This window comes from Gadus macrocephalus, chromosome 12 (genome assembly GCF_031168955.1).
Source record: "Gadus macrocephalus chromosome 12, ASM3116895v1".
NCBI lineage: Eukaryota > Metazoa > Chordata > Actinopteri > Gadiformes > Gadidae > Gadus > Gadus macrocephalus.
In genome coordinates, this window is record NC_082393.1 from 4500447 (window position 1) to 4521737 (window position 21291).

Genomic DNA, 21291 nt, shown 5'->3' on the forward strand with positions numbered 1-21291 from the left:
TGCACTCATGCTGCACACATAACTCGACTCACCAATGTTTTGGAGTCACTTGACTCAGACTGATCACTTCATCCAGTATTTCGTTCTTGGCTTTTTCATAGAGCTCGTTCTGCAGAGAGACACATCCAAGTTACACAGCAGGTACACACACACACAAACAAACAAAGTCGCACAGACACATACACATCTAGCTGACCTCTCCAACCCAAATTATCTTATTTCATCAAAGTCTTAAAATGTTTTGGCAATCGTCATGAATTGTTAACTTTCATGTTTATTCAAGTCCATTCAAGTGGGACTTTGTGATCTTCTCACCCGATCTAGCTCTCGCAGACGGGGATAGTTGTTCTTCCACTCTGTCTCCAGGTTGAAACGAGACGCTGCGGACAGAGAAAAACAGGGACAATCACATCCAACACGATGGATGACCTCTGGAAAAGCCAGCAAGCGCACCTTGTGTGTGTTTTCATAGTCTGATCTCTAAACTGCATAGATACAGACAATGTTCACTCTGACAATGAAAAGCCATTTCCCAAGATTTTCTTCAAGTGAAAAACAAACCCTTGCAGTACATCGTCCACCAATTAAATATGCAGTCGGTAGCCAAATCTAATAACAACTGCAAATTGACAATTTCCTTATTCTGATCCACATGATCATCCATGACATGTAGCAACCTACCAGCGTAATCAGAAAGGCATAAAGCTCGCGTTCATCTTGCCTCTTGCGAGCACATGAATTAAAGGTGGACGAGGTTATTGAGCGTAGTTACTTGCCAAAGAATACGTTTCATAAGCATAAAATAAAAAATTGCTCGAGCCGTTTATCCTCTCTACTGTGTCATAAGATCCTCTAAGACCGTACAGTCAGGCCAACGTCAGGTAGGAATTTATACACCGCAGCTTGACCTGCTGTTCGTTGAAGGTGGTTTGTCTCCCGCGATCTCTTCACCCCGTCTGGATGAACTCATCTTTACAGCCCTTTTGCTTCGGTTTACTCTTTCCCGTTATAACGCTCTGCCCTATCAAACGCTGATACTTCCCGGCCATTGTACCCGTGGCCTCCCAGGGATAGGGACAGGCTGGGCTCTGCCTCAACCCCCGGGGTGATATACAGGCAGCTCTCAGCGCTTTAATGGCGCCCATCCTTTTCAATAAAAAGCGGGGACCTTTGCACAGACGACGGTCTTAACTGGCCCCTTAGCAGCAGTACGAATGGCGCCGCTCACCACACATAGACACCCTTAATCACCAGCCACACAAAACACACCCCGGGAGACGGTGTGCACACACTGTCCCCCTCTCGCTCACACACACACAGACGGTGTGCACACACTGTCCCACACACACACGCACACACACGCAGTGTGCACTGCACACACTGTCGCCCTCTCGCTCACACACACACGCACGCACGCACACACACACAAAACACACCCAGGGAGACGGTGTGCACACACTGTCTCCCTCTCGCACGCACACACACACACAAAACACACCCAAGGAGACGGTGTGCACACACACACACACACACACACACACACACACACACACACACACACACACACACACACACACACACACACACACACACACACACACACACACACACACACACACACACACACACACACACACACACACACTGGGGAGTGGGCTAATTGCCGGGGGCGGCGGTGACGCCAGGCGGCGCGGCTCCGGAGTGCCGGCGTGTTTCTGACGGCCGGCGGATCAATGCGCCACACAATGCGCCGATGAGACCCGCCGCCACAGAGCCATAAATCTCCCCCCGCCGTTAGGGGCGGCTGCTAGGGGCCGGCTGGTTGTCAGGGCTAATGGGCGGAGGGGGGGGGGGGGGGGCGGGCTGGGCGTGTGGCAGGCTGCTGGGGCTGACCGAGCCGGGAGGGGGGGCCAGGGAGACGGAGAGTGGCTGTGTGTCGGGGCTGGGGACGTCCAGACGCGGAGGACGAAGACCCAGAGGGGTTATTAGGGGGTTTTAAGGTGTTTGAGTGGCGCAAGCTGAGGGTAAGGGTTTGATAAGGGTAAAGGATTGGACGCACAGCGCTATCTGTGGTGGATGATCATTGGTGGACCTGTATTTTGAACGTGCAATTATTGCTTTAAATTGCTATTATATTAACTAATAACTAATTAACCAATCAGGTTGTGATCTAACGTCAAAGATTCGTTTTGCAGGGAAAAAGTGACGACTAAGTGCTGACAATGGCAAAGGGGTATTTTCTTTCATACATTTTTACCTTGCGCAACAGTTATCTATTCAAATAACTAATATTAGTTTGTGACTTGTTATTGTCTCAACCCACGGAGCTTGCACTCCAACCAACTGATCAGGCTGCAGTTCCCTTACCGTCCAAAGGGACCAGCAATGAGAAGGATTTCAGATTCTTACACAAAGTCCATAATATAAGCAAAGACCTTTAAGGAATATTGGACTGCTTTGGCTCCGGTGCAGACTCTTACCTTTAAAAGCATCGGCCTGCTGCTCCACAGACTCCCTCACCATCTTCCAGAAGCAGTCGGACACGGCCAGGCTCAGGTTCTTAGTGGTCACCTGGTGGGCCTTCAGCATACCGTCACTGCAGAGAGAGAAGAACCACGTCGCTTATCATCACAACACAACACACACGCAAACATCCCACTCACAAAATGGGAGGACCGAAGTTGCATCAAGCAACAACTCCTTGTTTACGCTTTAATCTAGGGCTGGCTGCTCGATTATGGAAAAAAATCATAGTCACGATTATTTTGGTCAATATTGAAATCACGATTATTCAAACGATTATTTTTTGAGTTTGAAAAGATGATGATTGATTATGATTATTCAGTACATCTCTCTCAATAACACTTTGCAACTGAGAACTTTGAAATTTCGCCTTAAAAAATACACGAAATGTTCCAAAAGAAAATGTTCTAATCTAAAATAATGTATAGATATGTATCCAGCTCTTCTGCACTTTCTATAAAACATTAAAAAAATGAAAACGATTATGTTAATTTTGAGATATTTTGACGCTAAAATCAAAATCGAATTCGATTAATCGCCCAGCCCTACTTTTCCAGAGCGATTGGTAAGATTGAGGCAGAGAATTGTATAGAGTGCAGAGTCGATTTAGGAAGGTTTTTTGTGGTGCCTTGTAAACGGGTAATCAGTTAAACAACCTACCGAAGTAGTCGTGAATTCTGGAAAAAGTCCTCTTCGTAGTCCTTGATGGAATCTATGCTTTCGCTAGTGCTCCCTTGAACAGAAGAGATACACAGAGATATATGACTCAAATGTTCAATTCCACAAGTATGGGAGAGAGCAGCGGATTAGCATGAATGGCACTGCTTACCTTTCCCTGTCACAACTGCAAAGTATCCCAGAGCCTTCATGGGGAACAGCTTGCCTTCAACAATCTGTTGGATCTGAAATCCAAAACAAATAAAGAATCAAGAGACTGAAGATCGCTTGTGTATCTCTGTTCCACCAAGCCTGTGAACCAAGTTCAAATATAAGACATTGGCGCTCCCTGGTGGAGCTAACATGCACTGCTGATTGCTCTAGAATTCGTCAATTTAAAGGAAAATGATTGTGTAATCATGTTACTGCAGAGCACATTCATGTCACAGATTATATTTGGCACCCAGAGGAATATTTCATAAATTTCACCAATAATTAATTGAATTCAAGGTGGAAATATCAGAGTGACTGAAATATCTGTTGGTCTTATGGTAATTATGAACTTGTTTCAAGGTATAAACAAAATCAGAGATATTTTGTGTACATAAATGTCATACATATCAACCCAGAACGAGACTTTTCATGTTCCAATACAAATCGAAGACCTAAAACGAAGTATGAGAAAGGCTCCGTAACGTCACACCTATTTAATTCCATGTGATCTACCTTTCGGTCGGTCTGGTTCACACACAGAACACCAAGTTCTAAGGAACTTCACCCCAACCCTCACTACACCTCGACACAGCATCGGGGGCCCATCTCAGGCTGTTGTCCTTGCGGTCTGGGGGTTGATGCCGGGGGGAGGGGGGTCTTACCCTGCTGGGGCTCGCCAGGTTCTTCTCAGCCAGGTCCACTTTGGTCAGGACAAATATGGTCCTCTTGCCATGGGGGTCCATCTGGCTGACCAGGTCTGTGACGATGCTGCGCTCGGCGTCCACACTGCCATCTGGCGAGAGAGAGAGAGTGAGAGAGAGGTCAGCAAAGAAGAGGATTGCAGCAATGATGAAAGCGAGAAAAGAGGTGAGGTATAAGATGAATGGAAGTTAATATCAAAAAGAAAATGATGGCATTGATTTTCATCATAATACCAAACGGTTAATATACTACAGTGCAGAAATAAAGCGATAATTTAACTTATAGTATTATCATTATTTTAACCCAGGAAATGTATATTTTTAATTGTATCATATTCCAAAAACGAATTACACCAGAACGCTAAAATGATTTATTCAGCTTGGTTTTGGTTTGAACGAAACATGCCGTTTTGCCACCTCCTCAGATGACCTGCTTAGTGTTCAGCCTGGGCGCTCACCTTGAATACACAGGATGATGGCGTTGGGGTTCTGCATGTAGGCCTTGCTGATGCTGAAGATGGTCTCCTTGGTGTCCGGAGCCATGCCTGAGGTCACCGTCTGAAGGGATATAGAAACAACACACCGATTGTCTGTGTCTGCGTCTGCGGATGACCAAAGACGTGATGGGCTGTGCTTGCAGTACTGTGTGTGCGCGTACGTGCGTGCGCCTGGGCACTCACACTGATGACTCCTGGCAGGTCCACCAACACCATCCTCTGTATTCCCGGGCCTTTCACGCTCAGGGATATTGTCTGCCAAACAGACACACGGAAGGGGAGCGATAACCATTGACGTCAGCTCTTTTTTGTTAAGCTGCTTGCGCATAAAAAAAGACAAGAACCAAATGACCCCAACACCGGGGGTTGCTGTTGTGTTTAGTTCAAATTTGAGTTCACTATTGGGACTTTGACCAGTTTACCGCAGACCATATAAACACAACATGAAAGAAGCAAATAAGCTACAACATAAAGCACGCCGTTACAATATCAGCAGGAGAAGTCATTGCGTCGTACGTATCCCTTTATGGTCCGGCAATCAACTCTAAATCTGCCGTTAAACTACCAGGTGGCCAATCCCTCCCTCAGGTTGGACACGAGAAAGCCGCTCTGATGCAACGCTCTGCTGCTCACCTCTGGACTGACGGTCTGGCCTTCCTTCACGCTCTTCCTCATCCTCAGCTCAATCTCGTGCCTCAACGCGGCCAGCTGGGAACAACAGGGGAAGAGAGGGTACGCAGGTGAGCGAGAAGACGTGCACGTGAACCTGAACGACGGCGGTGGGAGGGGGAGTGCTGCAGGGAGGGGACGGCGGACAGGCCGGTCGTCTTACGTCTTCCTCCTTGCCGAGGTCGAACTCCCGGCCGCTGTCCTTGAACATGGCCACGTGGTGGGGGCCCTCGCTCAGAGTCACCTGGGAGAGGGGGCACGAGGTTTAGCGCGGTGATACAATTACTTTGATTCACGTCCAAAATTGTGAAATGATCAATTAAAAAAAGAGAATCTAAAGAATTATTTTTTTATTTCGTGACATAGTTCAAAAGATAGGAGCACATTGGAAATTACTCCATTGTGCACTTTAAATTTGACATTAAATTCAGATATATGCCATGAAGGAGCAGACAGAGGTCAAGACACTGAGTCTGCCCCTAGCCAATACAATATCCCGGCCTCCTGTGTGATACAAACGGGTCTTACCTTGACTGGGGACCGGGTCATCATCTCACCAGAGCCTCGGGGGAAGATCCTGGCCTGAGCGATCATCTCCAGCACGCTGGTTTTCCCCGCACTCTGGTCTCCGACCACCACCACCTGGGAAAGGTACGAGAGGAGGGCGGTGTTAGTGAGATGGAGGGCAGCATGGACAGAATCAAGCCCACTGTGATACAGGAAGACGGCACGGGTTTGGTCCAATGATTGGCTGCTTCGTACCCTGGGTAGGTGGTCCTGGGTGTTGTAGTTTGAGTCATAGTCTGACAGGATGTCCAAGACCTCAGAATACAGGTCGATCAGAGATTTCTGCAAGAGGCATCGGTGAAAAAAACTGGAGATTCAAATCATTTTCTTTAATAAATGTAAAAAGTTAGCTGCCTAAAATCCCACCAAATTCGAAGAACATTACAAACGGTAAGCATAGGCAATATTCTTAAACAGTTCAGTCAATTGTATTCTTGTCTTGGCTCCTATGAGTCCTATGAGGCCCACCTTGATCTTCCTCTGATGGATCCCCTTGTCGTCCTTCTGTAGCACCACCTTCCTCAGCTCCTTGTTCTCCTTCTCCAGCCTTTCCAGCATGCGTTGGTACTTCATCTGAGAACACGCAACACAGAGAGCACAGTGTGACCATGGAGAACATGAAAACATTAGGGTGCATCACGGGCAAACATGAGCGAAATGCTACAACAAAAAATGTAGTTTTTAGTTGGAGCCTCAACACGCCTGTGTATGATGCACATTAACGAAAAAATTAAAATGTACAGTACATCTTGTTATTTAATTTCTACTTTCATAATGGGAATTACAAGTTAGGCTTTGAATCAAAGTCATTAAATCAACAATGCAGTAAGAATAGAAAATTATAATTCCTGAACAAAGAAGTTTCTAAAAAAACTACTTGATGGATTGCAGGGTAGCTATATCATTTTAACATGACATTTACATTAATGGCATTTCAATGAGGCTAGAAGATAGTCTTATCAGCTGTAAGTGCATTACAGGGTCAAAGAGTGTGTTTCAAACATAGTGCATACCTGGGTACGAAGGAGCTCCTCTTGAAGCTGGTCTAGTTTCTCCTTGTCTGATGACTGAGGGAGGAGGAGGAGTCATAACAACACACAAACAAGCCAGAGTTAACTCCTAGTCTTACCCTTCGCACACGACCCCTTCCCTCGTCACGTTTGCGACCACCTCCGTGAAGACACATACAGGACATGCACATTTAATTACACAAGCCACTCAAATCAAGCAGTTCGACAAACGGAATGCCCTGTTGGTGAACAAAATAAATCGTGGAAAGGATCATAGTTCCAAGTCATCCAAATTGATTGGTTGTAATGATTGGTAGTATCCCGGATATAATGTGCTATTCCATCGTCTTCCATACCTGCCATACCGTACCATGAGCAACCGCTTATTAAGATGGACAAAGGCACCCCAAACCAAATGTGGCTTCACTGGCTTGGCAGGAAAACTTGATTTCCGTATAACATGCAGGTCAGGAAAATGTTTGAGTTTGCCAGATCATCGCTAACACTTACAATCAAACTACAATGCTGAACAGCTCAACACTGATTGCAGACAATTCCATCCACAAAAAAAAGGAGCTCATCTCTCAGTTGCCTGGTTACGCTTCTCCAAATCAGCAGAGCAAGGTTTGATTGTGGGCCGGGCCCAGTCCCAGCTCACCGTTCATTTTGAATGCACATATTGCTGCATGGTGCGGTATAGCATGTTGTAGCACGGGAGTGACAGAGTTACATTGTACACAGTTTGATTAGAGCAGAGAAGATGAGGGAGGACAGGATGAAGGTGCATGGTAATGGGTTAAGCAGATGGGATGAAGGTAGGGGATAGGGGAGTTCAACAAAAAAAGTACACTTAACACACACACGCACACAAACACAATCACAATGCTACATCTGCGCCTTAAATTATAAAATTTGTAATTCATGTCTCAATACAATAACTGTATTGAGAAGCCCTATGGAATAAAAATGGTATTGCAACTGGCCAAAATTATGGTGCAGATGCAATTGAATATGAATACCATTCACAATGACCTCCTCTGAGCTTTGACCTTCTGATGCTGCTCCAGCATATTGCCACGTCTCAGTGTCGGCCAATGAGCTTTCCAGGTTACGACCGCACTAGTGCTCACGAATGCCGTTCATGCCATGCATTTGGGTGTCACTTGAGTCCATGCAGTGTAATGCATATGCTTGGAGGGCCGGTTCCAAAAAGGGGGGGGGAAATCACAGGAGCGTACGGTCCCTTGTGGGATCCCCAGAAACCCGAGGTTGAACTTATATCACCATCAGGAGTGTTTTTAAAATCAACTTTATTTATACTTACTACTATATGTGCACCTCTTCAGCTTGTTACCAGCTGTTCCTCTGAAGAGGCTACTTTGGACAAAATCTTAGACCAAAGGAGTCTATGGTTGAGTGCGTTTGCATGGAAAGGCTTAGATTGGAGCAATGTGTGGGTTTTGATGGAATTAGCAGACTGGGCTATGTACCTGATGCAGAGCCAACTGTCTTAAATGAATGTTAACCAACATGACCAGTGTTCCAGTACTGTCATCAATGCCCAAAGAGCCAGTGATATCATCATTTAGGGATAAAACTAATATCCAAGCTGATCAGGACCAAACACAAACAAAGTGATTCATGAGTACTACTTACACTGAGAGGGTTAGGATCAGTACTTTTCCCAACACTAAATATCCTAACCCTTAGATCCGAGCTTATATAATGCAAACTGTTAACGGAAAATTACCTCAACCACTAGAAGAGATATCAGGGATCCAGAAGTGATCATTAAATCAACGCAATTAAAATAACCCATTTGCTCTCCCAAATCCAACACCGTGTCCTCCAGAATGAGCTCATTTGATTCTCGCCCGTAAGCTATAGAGGTATCACTGCACGGTCCCATTGCATCACCATTGGTGGTCTCCAATTGGTGGAGACGGGGAACCCCAGGGTGACTGGGGATTGGCCGGGACCTTCACCTTGTATCTGTGTGGAGGAGGAGGGGGGCTGGGCTTCGGTGGAGGAGGGGCGGGCTCTGTTGGTGGTGGTGGTGGTGGTGGTGGGGGACTCGCGCTATTGGCTGCCGCGGCGGCACGACGGACCTCCTCCTCATGCCTCTGAATCTGCTGCTGAATGAGAATGAGCTCCCCGAGCAGACCCTGCTGGGAGGGACGTCACAGTGAGAGACAGCAGCGGTAACCAACGGGGTTACCTCACCCTCCTCCCATACAGGGCGAGCCTGCCAATCGGTCCCGAGAAGGCGGGGCATAGGTCTTCCACGGGGGCCAATGCTTGACGGGATCGGTTAAGGGATCAACGCTGTCATAGAATCAAGTTCTTTCTTTCCGGAGGGAAACATGTTGCCACCATGATCACCGCTTGCTGATAAGAATCCGCCTCTCTCTCTCTCTCTCTCTCTCATCGAGAAGGAGAGACGGTCAGACATTGCAAAGTGTGAGGGCGGAGGAGGCGACTGATACCACAACCAGTGTCTCCCAGCCAGTGGCGCGCTGGATGCACTCTCTGTACTCGCCAGTACCCAAAGTGGTTCCCCTGCATGGATCCAGTCAAACAGCACTGCAGCTGGATTACTGGCCCCACTGCATGCAACGTTTTTGCATGCAGTGCAGCCCCAAATAATTAATAATATCTTATTTTAGATCATATATGTAATTGGTGCCCCCTACTGCACCCCTTCAATGGTTACATTATAATTATAGCAAAATATTGTTCTACCATAGAATAATTAAATACAAATGATACTGTAGGTTAGCCTGGAAATCCAGACCCACATCTAGAAAGCTGTAGGGTCTGGCAACGAGTGATGAAAACAGGCCAACTCGAGGGGCAGCACCAAGCATGCATTTGAAAATATCACTGCACGCAATGGGATAACACTACGACCAATGAGAAGAATAAAATGGGTGACGCATCCAGACCAGCGGAGCTAACCAATAGATAGACTCTCGCCGTATCCGGTCGGTGAAACTCCAACGCTTTTGGCCCGCCTATAACAGATACACCGATGTGATTGGTTAATGTTCTGGGCCAGGGGAATCGGGGAGTGAGTATCGTGCTCGTTCCCAGAGTGACTCGCTGAACAAATGTACTATATTCTAATTTTGCTCTCGCGAGAACTCTGGATTTCCAGGGTAATTGTAGGTGCCATTATTATTTCACAAATGGCTGTGACAATGAGATGGCTTCAACATGCAGACTGAAAACGGAATTTTGTGCAGACATCAGTTCCAGAAAAATGTGGCTTGTGCTTAAAGGCTGTCCGGTTATGTTCAATTGCTAGACCGTTTCTATGAGACCTTTTCGGTTGGAATGCATCTGCACCCTGAACCCTACTGGAATCAGTGATCAAACTAAAACCTCTCTGTGACCGTGTACATCAGCACCGTGCACGCGCACATCAGCAATGTGCACACACACACACACACACATCAGCCCTGCTGCCTGAAGAAGGGGGCAACACTAAGCCACAAATATCAAAAAATATATAATATTTTGAAAATAATGCAATAAACTTACTCCAAATAACTAACTCACCCTAACCATTGTGCAACTATACCAACCGACATTAGTCATACTTGAGTTCCAACTTATAAAATGCACTGATTTTGAGCAACAAGAGATGTTGTAAAAGTGTATGGTGGAGGCATTCAAATCAGTTTCAGCTCTTTACAACTAGGAGCCTAATTATATTTTTATGTATTTGGGCAAATGGGCCTGATGATTATGGTGGTGGTAGGTGGGAGAACTATGCTGATCAAACATGTATTAGCGAAGCAAGCGCTGGGGTAATCTAATGGGAGCAGAGAGCGGACAGCAGGGAATGATTAGTTTTAGTCCACTATTCCCCACTGTTTTATTCATTTGGAGAACTTGACACAACCAAAAACACTGAATGACAGTGTTGTCATTATGCGTTTTTTGTGACATTTGATTTAATTTAATTTTAAACATGTTGGGGCGCTTTGGACTAAAAGCAGTATAAGAGGAAAGCAGCATCTTCTTTACTTCATCTTCACAAAAACGTAAGTATTGTTTTGTCGTTGCTGTCTACCTAGCCCTCTAAACAGTTTCAAACAGCATTGGTAAAAAGAAAAACAGACAATTCCATTCAACAGTAGACAACAGCGGACCAGAATAGGTCCATTTAGAGAGGACAGGCAGGACGCAGAATGGTGCAAAAAGAGGACAAAAAAAGAAGGGATACAAATAGAATGGGCACATACAGTGTAGAGTTAGGCACCAGCTGTAGTTTCTCTACATTGTGTTCAGGTTGGGAGGAAAAGGGTAAATGAAAAGCAGAAGCATGTGAAAAAAATAAAAGAACAGCAACATAAAAAAAAAGTCAAAGCAACAGGAAATATGGATTTCTTAACTGTGTGTCTACGCAGTTTTATTGATTTTATAGTATTTAACTTATTTTCCCAATCTGTACTCTATCAATGCAGTACATATAGCGCTTTGAGTACGTGAAAAGCGCTATATAAATTGAATCTATTATTATTATTATTATATAGGATGTCTCAAACAGCTGCTCAGAATTAGAAACTAGATAATGGTAAGATACATATTAAGTAAATTGCTTTAATTCAACGTGTAATAAAGGATTGAAACAGTTACCAACGGCAACGCTGTGTTGTCTGCCTTCACTTCAAGGAGTGGAACAATGCACAATCAACTCAATGTAAGAATAATTTCAATAAATGTAATACGTACACTGCAGGAAAAAGCAACCGCCGTTGTTGTGAAGGACAATAACATCCCTGCCACTATCCGAGTTCAAGGGTCTGTTGCGTCTATGGTCTGACTTAAGATAAGCCTGATCCAGACGCAGTCAATTCTGATTCACTGCAGAATGCAGTAAGTGCAACACCCCATGTGGAGACGGAATGAGGCTGGGTACGAAGGGTGACAATGAGAGTGGGCGGTGTCGTCAGGTGGGGTGGAAGGTAGCTTGTGTAGAGGGCTGGGTAGTGGTGGTGGTCGGGACCAGGGAGAGGAGGGTGAGTGGAGGGCAGCTGGTGTAGAGGGGATGGTGGTGGTGTTGGCAGGGACCAGGGAGTGACAGGCTGGGGTGGAGGGTGGCTGGGGTGGAGGGACCAGGGCGTGGTGGGGCACGGGTGGAGGACTTACCTTCTTGTACTGCTTGTCACTGGCCTCCGTGGAGGCGGGGGCGGACGCGTCGGCGGCCTTCAGCGCAGGCTCGCCGGCCGTTTCTACCAGAGGAAAGAGAACCACAGAGAGACCGGTGGTTAACCTCACCACCCCTTCACTGGTCAACACTGTAGTCCACTGCAAGCGATGAACATCTATGACCAGCAGCAAGACTCAACATCTACGGGCAAACTGAGTACAAGCAGCAGATATATATCGATATGCGATTCAAATGTTATAAAAAGGAGGGCTGTCTTTATCAGGTTTTGCTGGTTTAAAACTTCTTGGCAATATAAGAGTTACATGGAATATAAGAATCAACAGCTGGGAGACTAACAAAGGGCCTTGACCCATAGAGTGTGGCAGGTGTTTGGGGGGGGCCGAGAAATGGGCACGCTTGGGGAACAAGGCGCGCCAAAAGCTGTGACCTCCAGAGGAACATACTCTGTGTTCTCCCGGCGGTGTCGCAACACACCAGCCTGGGAACACGTTATGGAAAAAGAGTCTTTCCTCACAGCTCTTTTTCCGGAGCGGGTGGTGTGTAAACGCTGGTCACCGCTACAACAAGATACACGCCTCCTTGCCTGTGTGTGAGTCATGGAATTAAACATGCGTGGACGGGTCTGTTTGCATTCTTCCTAGTAAAACACCCTATAGTATGAGCTATGACCTTTAAAAAAAATACTTTCAACTGGAGATTAAAATGAAGAAATGCAAGGTTATCCAAAGTACCCATTTTCCACACATTTGAATCAACTTCTCCATTAGAAAAGAGATGTTAGTGAAATTAGAGAAAAGCAGGTGACATGAGTTATGAAAATATGCAATTCATAGGAGGCCAAGGCACACATGCATGAGACATCTGACACCAAAGAAAGTGAAAAGAGGTAAGTGGAGATTTAGGACAAGTTCAAGATCAGTACACTGGATCTGTTGTTCTGATTAAGACATTAAGAATCTCTAGTTTGGGTGTGGGTGTGTGTGTGCATAGCCATGTTTCAGATGCATCACTGCTTCTTGTTGTACTGCAAGTGAAAAGCATTTTAGTTCTTATTTACAGGTAGAAATATGGCAGGGTTAGCCAAGCATTTTAAAACCCCCAAATGCTATCCAGAATACTGCTCAATGGTAGCTCTGTAACACAGGGAATGAAGCCCTTATCAACGCTCTAGACAGGTTTTTAAATAGTCCAAAACTATACTGCCCAAAAGTTTACACATTAAAAATGTATCTTTGAACCCTTGGTTGAAAGGAATAATGCAGCTAACATAGATTTCAATTTTATTTGTAAAAGTATAAAATTATAATGAACCAGAAACCACAAATGTATGAAAATGTGTAGAAGGGGAGGCCATGTATGGGACAGGTCCTCTCTGGAACAGTATACTACGCTCCTCACAGTGGGGTCAGTAGGTGCATCACAGTACACACACCCAGACAGGTACAGAGGAGAAGGGCTTCACAAGCGGGGGGGAAGCTGGTGGTAGCACTATAAACACATGACACTACCGAGGAGTAGCATGTAGGGGTTTACACACCTAACAACAGATGCAGACCAGAGGCTCCAGTCACTATACCTGTGAAAAATGCGGAGGAAGGGGAAGAAGGTAGGGGAGGAGAACAGAAAAAAAAAAAAAAAAAAAAACAGCACAAAATAAAAGTTATGTGAAATGGGACTAAAGCAGTGGGGGTGTTGCAGCACAGCCACTGCCTGGTGATGTGTGGTGGTACAAAAGAACGAGAAGAACATGGCAGACAAATGGCACTTTCACACAACACACGCCGCACACCCTCTCGGCCAGGCCCAATGAAACGCATAAGCCCTGTTGTCTCATTATGATTATGTTGGGAGTAGAAATAAAAACAATGTGCACACATTTAGGGGGAAGAATATACCTAAGTGTAGCGTCAACCTCATGGAAAAGCTATGCTTAATGGACGTTTTGGTTGGCCTTTCGTAATGCTGCTATTTGCTGAAATCCCATTTTTTTATATTTATATGCGTATTCTATGCGTTAACATAATTAGAATCTAGCAATACTAGTACCATGCCATTAGTTGATGATAAAAATGGCAAAAATTGTGTAAATTCCTGTTGCCCTACTGTAGTTGCCTACTGCAACTTCTGCACCTTCTGCACATGCCTTCATTAGTTGCCTACCGCAACTAACGGAAATGTTTTAATTCAGTAAGTCTACACAATCTAAAGTAAATAAAGGTCACACGGTTCACATACCAAGCTGGACAAAGAGCATGGCAGCAGTGGTGTTAGATAAGAAGGTTTGCAAAGCCCAATGCAAATCTGAGAGACAGATCAGGACAGGTGCAATTCAAGAAAATTGGATATAAACGATAGCTTCATTTTCTGGTGAACATATGCAAAGTCAGGACATCATCTCCAATGTCAACATGAACTATATTAAGGTCTTATCAACTTACCAGTGGACAGTAGGCTTTTGAGGAAGGCAAAGTTCTCTCCTATCTTATTCATGTCAGGAAGTAGTTTGGCAATTTCCTCCATCTCTGGAAGCGCTTTGGCCAGTTTTTCTGTGGTTCAAAACAGTAGAATGATTCTCAATTCCAAACTTGTCCAGTTGAAAAAGCTCAGGCAACATCATTAAAGAAAGGGTTACATACATCTTAAGACACTTTTACATCATTAGAAAAACGTATGTTGGTGATTTACAATGCACTATTGGTCCTGGTGTTTTGATCTGTATTATTACTTTGAATAAATGATGTAGCTTGTAACTGCAGTTGACCTTGTTGGCCGATCAAAAAGGACCCAAATATATCAGTCATTAGATGTAATTAGCCGCAGTCACACATGCTAAAATATATTGTATATTGGGATGTTCCATACAACTGCCAAATTCAGCAACATTAACTAGGTAAAACCAGCACTAAAACTATGATGAATTACATGGACAGAATACGCTTACCTAGATCAATCTGTTCGCTCAATTCCCAGATGTAATCGGGAATGACCCAGTTGTATTCACTGAAATCAGGCAACAAGTCCTTCCACTCCTCATAGGTCTGAAGGAAAACGACATTGACATTGGTCATCCAAAAATATAAAGTTTCGAAGCAGGTTTGCTCTGCTGTTTTCAATGGAGTGGAACACTTTAAGAGCAGCAAAAGGAGAAAACTGATCTCCTAGCCAACATCAACCAACTCAAACAAACCTTTTTAGCTGTATAACCTCCACCAACGGCCGAGCCCAGAACGATGTAGCGGAGCCTCAGAATCCTGGCGGCTAGCCGCAGCATCCAGAAGTTGCGCTGCTGCTGGTGGCCGCGGCCCCCAGACCCCGGTGGGGGTTTAGGGGGTCTCATGGGCAGCCGGGACATGGTGGAGATGTGACGGGCGGCCGTGCGGTGAGGGGGAACCTGCTGGTTGGAGTAGCGGTGGTGGATGGCACGGGAGAGGGGGTGCAGCTTCTGCAGGGGGATGCGAACCTTCACCCCCATGTTGTTGGAGACAAGGTTCCTGCAGGCCATGCTGAGAAGGAAAACAAATATAAAAAAAGACGCTCACAAACACAAACCATATTGCTTTGGTCATCTTGTTTTTGCAGTCACAATTGATTTCACAATAGCATACAAGTTGCAGTACATAGCATGATTTTTTTCTATTTTACTTAATGTGTATGTGTGGGTCCTTGAGCAACAACAACAAAGAGGCTGCACACGCGATAACTAGTAGAAAGATCAGCCAATTACGACACAGGACATTACAAAAGCAACCTTTACACATCACACAATGTCGCACAAACATGCCAATATGATTTGAGATATGGTAGAGAACTGAACTCATTGTATGGGTCTAACTATATCCGTAGAGGATAGTAAGAAAGCCTGTGAAACGTTTTAACAGTTATTAAAATACGGTAAGTGACTGGAGCTCCACACACACACACAGGCCGCTCACAGACGAGAATGACATGTCATGTATAGTTAAATTAAATGTTATGTTTTACATCGAAATTCAATCGACGTAAGCGTTTAAAGAGGTTATGGAGGTATGACACACCCAAGCTGTCCTCCGCTGTCAAAATGTCCAGATACCAGTGTCAGACGAGAAAAGATTGCATTAGCTACGATTAGCTCTATTACAGCTGAACTCACCAGGTCATTTTGCCCCCGACACGCAACATGGTGATGTTCCCAACAACGAATAAACAATTAGATCCTTGTAAAATATGTTTCAGGTCCAATTGACATCCTCTTTCATATTGATAAACATGCACTGCCCTGTTCGAGCGCTAACATGCTCTTTAGCTAACAAGGACACCGACTGACAGCTCCACTTCCTGCACAGCGGTACGCCCCCGAATGACGGCCTGACAAACTATACCCAACCTTTTTGGTTCCTAGATAACGCTTTTTGTTTCGGTTTGCACAGGTGATATTTTTTTATATATCTCTTTATAGATATATAGATATATAGTTGTAGACTGGAATGTTTGGATTAAATATTACTGACGTCAAATGACCAGCTATTAATTTCGTTTTTAGCCTATGATTATTAAAACTGAACATTAATATGTCAATATGAATTTGCCTCCATCAGAGCACCATAGTCTAATTATTAATCAAGTGCTCAAACAGCCAGTCTTACCATAACATCTGAAAATTCAGCATGTCGAGCTACTCTTGTTGATGCACAATTCTATTATTGGTTGTGACATAGAACAAATTGTTGTTTTTTACTTTACCAAAACAAACAAATAAAAACATATGCAAATTGTTTTAAAGCACATTTATTTATATATATATATATATATTAAAAAAAAAAATGCAATCATCAGTAAAAGCATAAAAGAGAAAAGTAAAAATACAAAGTACAAAAATGTGCCGATAATTTACACCTCTGCTTATAAAAAGGATACCTGTGCGGGTATTCAATATTTCAGATGCAAAGTTAATGCATCAAATACCAGATATTTCAAATACAATTTTTCCGACGGGTAATTTGGGTATCAATATTTTTTTAGTAACCTCCTAAATGTATTTTAGATATTCACATTCCCCTAAGGAAAGTTTCTATGTACCCCATACACTGCCTTATCATATTTGGGGTAATGTAAATGGGTTGCGTCAAATCTGGAACATGATTTGGGAGATGAACTTAATAGCATATGTGCATGGTACCTATACAAGAGAAAGGGTTCATTCTACACATTGCTTTGAAATGGCAAAAAACTGTTAAAAAACAACTGACGAGCATAATTTCAAATTTTGAAACAGAACATTCTCAAGGGGCCCATTTCTGATTGGAAGCTGAGCCTAAAATACTCTGTCGTTAAACCAGGCTGGTATTTCTGCAGAAACACTTTCTTCAGTTAGCATAGAATATGATAACAGAAAAACACATGAAAGCTGATTAAAGTATAGTTTGGTTGTAAGAAAATATTTAGTTATTAGCAATCAAATTAATTATACTTCCCTTTTTTGTGCAAGAGACCATTGGTAATTTCATCCAACAAATATAATAACTAAAAATAATGGGCAAATAGTTTCCAGGATGAAACATTGTTTAAAGATGATCTACAGTCTAGTTGAGCCTTCACCCAAGAAAACACCAAATAGGTATTCAAGTCCCCTGATAATGTATCCAGATTACCATTTTGAAATAAATGCCCAGAATTCATGCCTTAACAAGGAGGACCTATGCTTATTGCACACCTACAAAGGAAGCTCAGAATACAAAAATATACCCAATAATTAAACTGCCAATTAGCCTACAACCCATTTTATGAAAAAAGTACCAAAAAAGGTAAAATAAAAAGAAAACACGCAGACAACAGCCCTTTGATATGAGAAAAAAAAAATACACTTTGATAACACACTGACTTTACAGCAAACATTTACAGAGGTAATCTGATACCAGAATTATCATCAACAACATAGATCCAGTACAGTTCAGTCTCATCCAAGGTTGTAGAATTTGACAGAAGTAGACTTGAATCAATTGATTAATAACATGATACAATCTTTGGAACATAGAGATGTACTAAAGCTAAAGCCTTGATAATAAACACAAAATAAATATTGCATTGGTTTAAATTATTTAAAACATTCATCTATTTAACTTTAACCCTAATACCCAAACCCAGACCATCTGATTCATTTTAGGGTATTGATGTATTCAATCTATGTAAGCAACAATTGTACTTCATAGGCAATGGCTTTTATTTTGAACTCAAGGTTTTGAGCCTATTTAAATAATCACATATATTTATATATTTTAATATAGCAACACACTAACGCGATTAAAAACGGATGCATGTACAGAAATAATGTGATCTGAAATAGCAGACTGACACAATGATTGCCTGTTTGAAATACATGGTCAGTACAATTAATAAGCTAATGATTGAGGTTAATGGTCTGATCCTGACACAAATCTTTCGAACTGGTTGCGATCTAGACTGCAGCCCAATGAAGTTGGGCAACAGATTTCTGTAAAGCATGTTCAGAAAATCGTCTGTATGATTTTGGCACAGAAAGGCTCAGGACTGAAATGAAACAACGGTGAATAAGTAGCGTCGGTACAATTGGGAGATGGACTGATAAGAAATGTTTGTATTTTTTGGATTGCAATAGGCTTATGCTATGAACACAAACAGCAATACTTTCCTCCAGTTCTTTTCTGCTATTCCTGTGGCATTGCATCATATAGGGCAGGTTTTTTTTTTAGCACAGTTTACCCACAGACAAAGACCCTAAACAGTTGGTTGGATCTTGACGCTTGATTGTGTAGTTTTGCTCGATGATCCCACAATTATCCAGTCTTCCATAGGAAGCGATGCGATACGGACAGCATTAAGGATATATAATATATTGTAATATATTATACAAGCAAATGACTATACATCATAGAACTGTATGCAAGCCCTTAGCGTTGTTTGGACATGCATGGGGAGAAGTGAGGCCTTCGTTACATTACATGCTGAGTATTCTTTGGAGAAATCAAAATATCGGCAATGCAATACTACAGTTGTGTTTGAATCATTTCTGGACCCTACCTAAGGTTTCCAACGACTGGCGTCATGCACAGCCAAGGTCCTAGTCTCTTTGTGCTGACCTCAGAAGAACTACTAAAATAGGCTCCTATGTGCGCTTGTATAACATCATTGACTTAACGGTAATCTGAAATGGTATCACTGTTATCATATTTATGTATACTGTGCCTGCAATCAAATAATTGTCATGGGTGGAGATTCCAAATACAAAATGGAATCGGAAGATAAACACAGGTTCCTGCCTGTGGGTCCTCTTAACGGTGTGTGTGTGTGTGTGTGTGTGTGTGTGTGTGTGTGTGTGTGTGTGTGTGTGTGTGTGTGTGTGTGTGTGTGTGTGTGTGTGTGTGTGTGTGTGTGTGTGTGTGTGTGTGTGTGTGTGTGTGTGTGTGTGTGTGTGTGTGTTGGGCAAAAAAAAAATCGATTTAATCGATTTTGGATCGATTTCATTAACATTTTGCAATAGCGATTCCTGAGATCGATATATATTTATTATTTCTGCACTTAATAAACAATGCCTTAATGCAATTTGCAGTGATGGAATGTTGTAGTTCAAGTACACTTTCACTTGCAATTCCTTTCTTATTTCAAAATTGCACTTTTGAGACGTGAGACAATTTTGTTTACAGCTCAAGTTTAAACTGTCTAATTTACAAGTTTGCACTTCAAACCTGTTGTTTAAGGTGAAGAGAAAAAATGAAGTACATTTGTATTTTGTAACACGGTTGAGCCATTTTCATTATTTAAGAGCAGATTGAATTGAATCGAGATTATTCGATTCAGAACCTTATGAATCGAAATCAAATCGATTTAGGAAATTGGCCACGATACCCAGCCCTGAGTGTGTGTGTGTGTGTGTGTGTGTGTGTGTGTGTGTGTGTGTGTGTGTGTGTGTGTGTGTGTGTGTGTGTGTGTGTGTGTGTGTGTGTCTCTCTCTCTCAAATACCAAACTAATTAAAGCTTTGGCTTTGTATGGTGGACAACATGGCAATCTAATAATGCAGAGAGAACGCACGGCAAGAGGGGTTCTGCCCTTTGTCAACGCCAGCTGACAAACCATCAGACGAACAAGACCCAGTCCCCCACACCGGGGCTCCGTCCCCCTCAGGCGGGTTGGAAGCACCCGCTCTGGGCTCTGACCTGCCGGTGGGGGGGGGGGGGGGGCGTGGTTGCGTGGGACCTGACCTCCTGGAGGGGTGCTACGAGCTGCAGATCATCGGGTAGTCCTTCTCAGGACAGGGCTTGGCTTCGGTGGTGGTGGTGGGCCGCGGGGGCCAGTCGGGGTCCACGCGGAGCTCCTGGGCCAGGTGCATGTAGCGGGCCTTGGGGGCCGCGTTGCGCTGGCAACAGAGCCACGAGAGACACTTCATGCCCCAGTGGTCGATGCCCACCTAGACATGGTCGTAGACGTGACACGGGCCGAGGGGGGGGAAGACCGAAGGGAAGAATAGAAACAGTTATATATATTGTAGGGATGTTGGTTTTATCACCATGAAATGTCAGCTACGGAAGCGATCGTACACCAAAGGGTTTTGCGACAAACACGTAAAAGAGACAGGTGATGGTGTGCATAATGGGAGAGAGATGTCTTTCCTTTCCTTTTGTCTGCTTAAAAATGACTAAAAATGCTTTATACTTTTCCTCTCTTCTTGTACATCTGGATGCTGCAGTAGACTTAAACATTAACTTTCGTCTTAAACTGGGGTTGCTGCTGTTGTTTTATTAACAACCTCCATTAAAGAACCGTGAGACGTATCCGGGTTAATAAAGTTTTAGTTAGGCTATTGTCAAAAAAATATATACGCAATAAAAACGTACTCATAAGATGTTGGAAAAAAAATTAAGAGAAAGATAATCGTGTGTTTTTGAAGACATTAAATAATAAATAAATACATAAATAAAATTATACACCTGCACTTTATGCTGCGTGCATATCTGGTAGGATGCTTACAACTGCCATCAGGTTCTTAATTTAAATCGGTATGTTGTGGTCGCTTAGCCACCATTGGTCCTGTTCATGGTCAACCTAATTTCATTTCAGTTTGGACAGAAATCTTGAATATAACCGAGTATAATCAAGGCTTTGGTCAGAGGTGAGGTGTCATGAGGAGGCAATGAGAAAATAGTAAAGAAAGTAAAGACGAATAGGAAGGCAGGGAGGGGGTTGGTAGTGGAGCGTGATAAACAGACAAAAAGGATGTTAAGGACGCATGAGGGAAACAGAAGGTAGGGTTAGGTAGTTAGGATGC

At 43.6% G+C, this 21291-nt stretch overlaps 2 protein-coding genes across 7 annotated transcripts in view; both read right to left on the minus strand.

The window, feature by feature from the left end:
• Positions 1-16359, minus strand: part of opa1 (OPA1 mitochondrial dynamin like GTPase) — a 50351-nt gene extending 33992 nt beyond the window's left edge. The window contains exons 1-21 of one of the 6 annotated variants that reach the window (XM_060067887.1): positions 16146-16359; positions 15204-15519; positions 14958-15054; positions 14455-14562; positions 13554-13592; positions 11995-12077; positions 8823-9002; positions 6841-6894; positions 6296-6400; positions 6023-6109; positions 5789-5902; positions 5424-5504; positions 5225-5299; positions 4775-4846; positions 4553-4652; positions 4056-4186; positions 3353-3425; positions 3184-3256; positions 2481-2596; positions 316-380; positions 33-109 (exon numbers count right to left, since the gene is read on the minus strand). In XM_060067887.1, coding sequence (XP_059923870.1) covers positions 33-109; positions 316-380; positions 2481-2596; positions 3184-3256; positions 3353-3425; positions 4056-4186; positions 4553-4652; positions 4775-4846; positions 5225-5299; positions 5424-5504; positions 5789-5902; positions 6023-6109; positions 6296-6400; positions 6841-6894; positions 8823-9002; positions 11995-12077; positions 13554-13592; positions 14455-14562; positions 14958-15054; positions 15204-15519; positions 16146-16174 — 2075 coding nt within the window. In that variant the 5' untranslated portion in view covers positions 16175-16359. Of the gene's footprint in view, positions 1-32; positions 110-315; positions 381-2480; positions 2597-3183; positions 3257-3352; positions 3426-4055; positions 4187-4552; positions 4653-4774; positions 4847-5224; positions 5300-5423; positions 5505-5788; positions 5903-6022; positions 6110-6295; positions 6401-6840; positions 6895-8822; positions 9006-11994; positions 12078-13553; positions 13593-14454; positions 14563-14957; positions 15055-15203; positions 15520-16145 lie in introns of all 6 variants that reach the window. The other 5 variants (XM_060067886.1, XM_060067889.1, XM_060067888.1 and 2 more) reach the window with 5 other exon arrangements.
• A 405-nt stretch (positions 16360-16764) lies between these two features.
• atp13a3 (ATPase 13A3) overlaps positions 16765-21291 on the minus strand; it is a 37791-nt gene continuing 33264 nt past the window's right edge. Inside the window, 1 exon segment of the mRNA XM_060067905.1 lies at positions 16765-20433. Within this exon segment, the coding sequence (XP_059923888.1) occupies positions 20242-20433 (192 nt within the window). The 3' untranslated portion in view covers positions 16765-20241.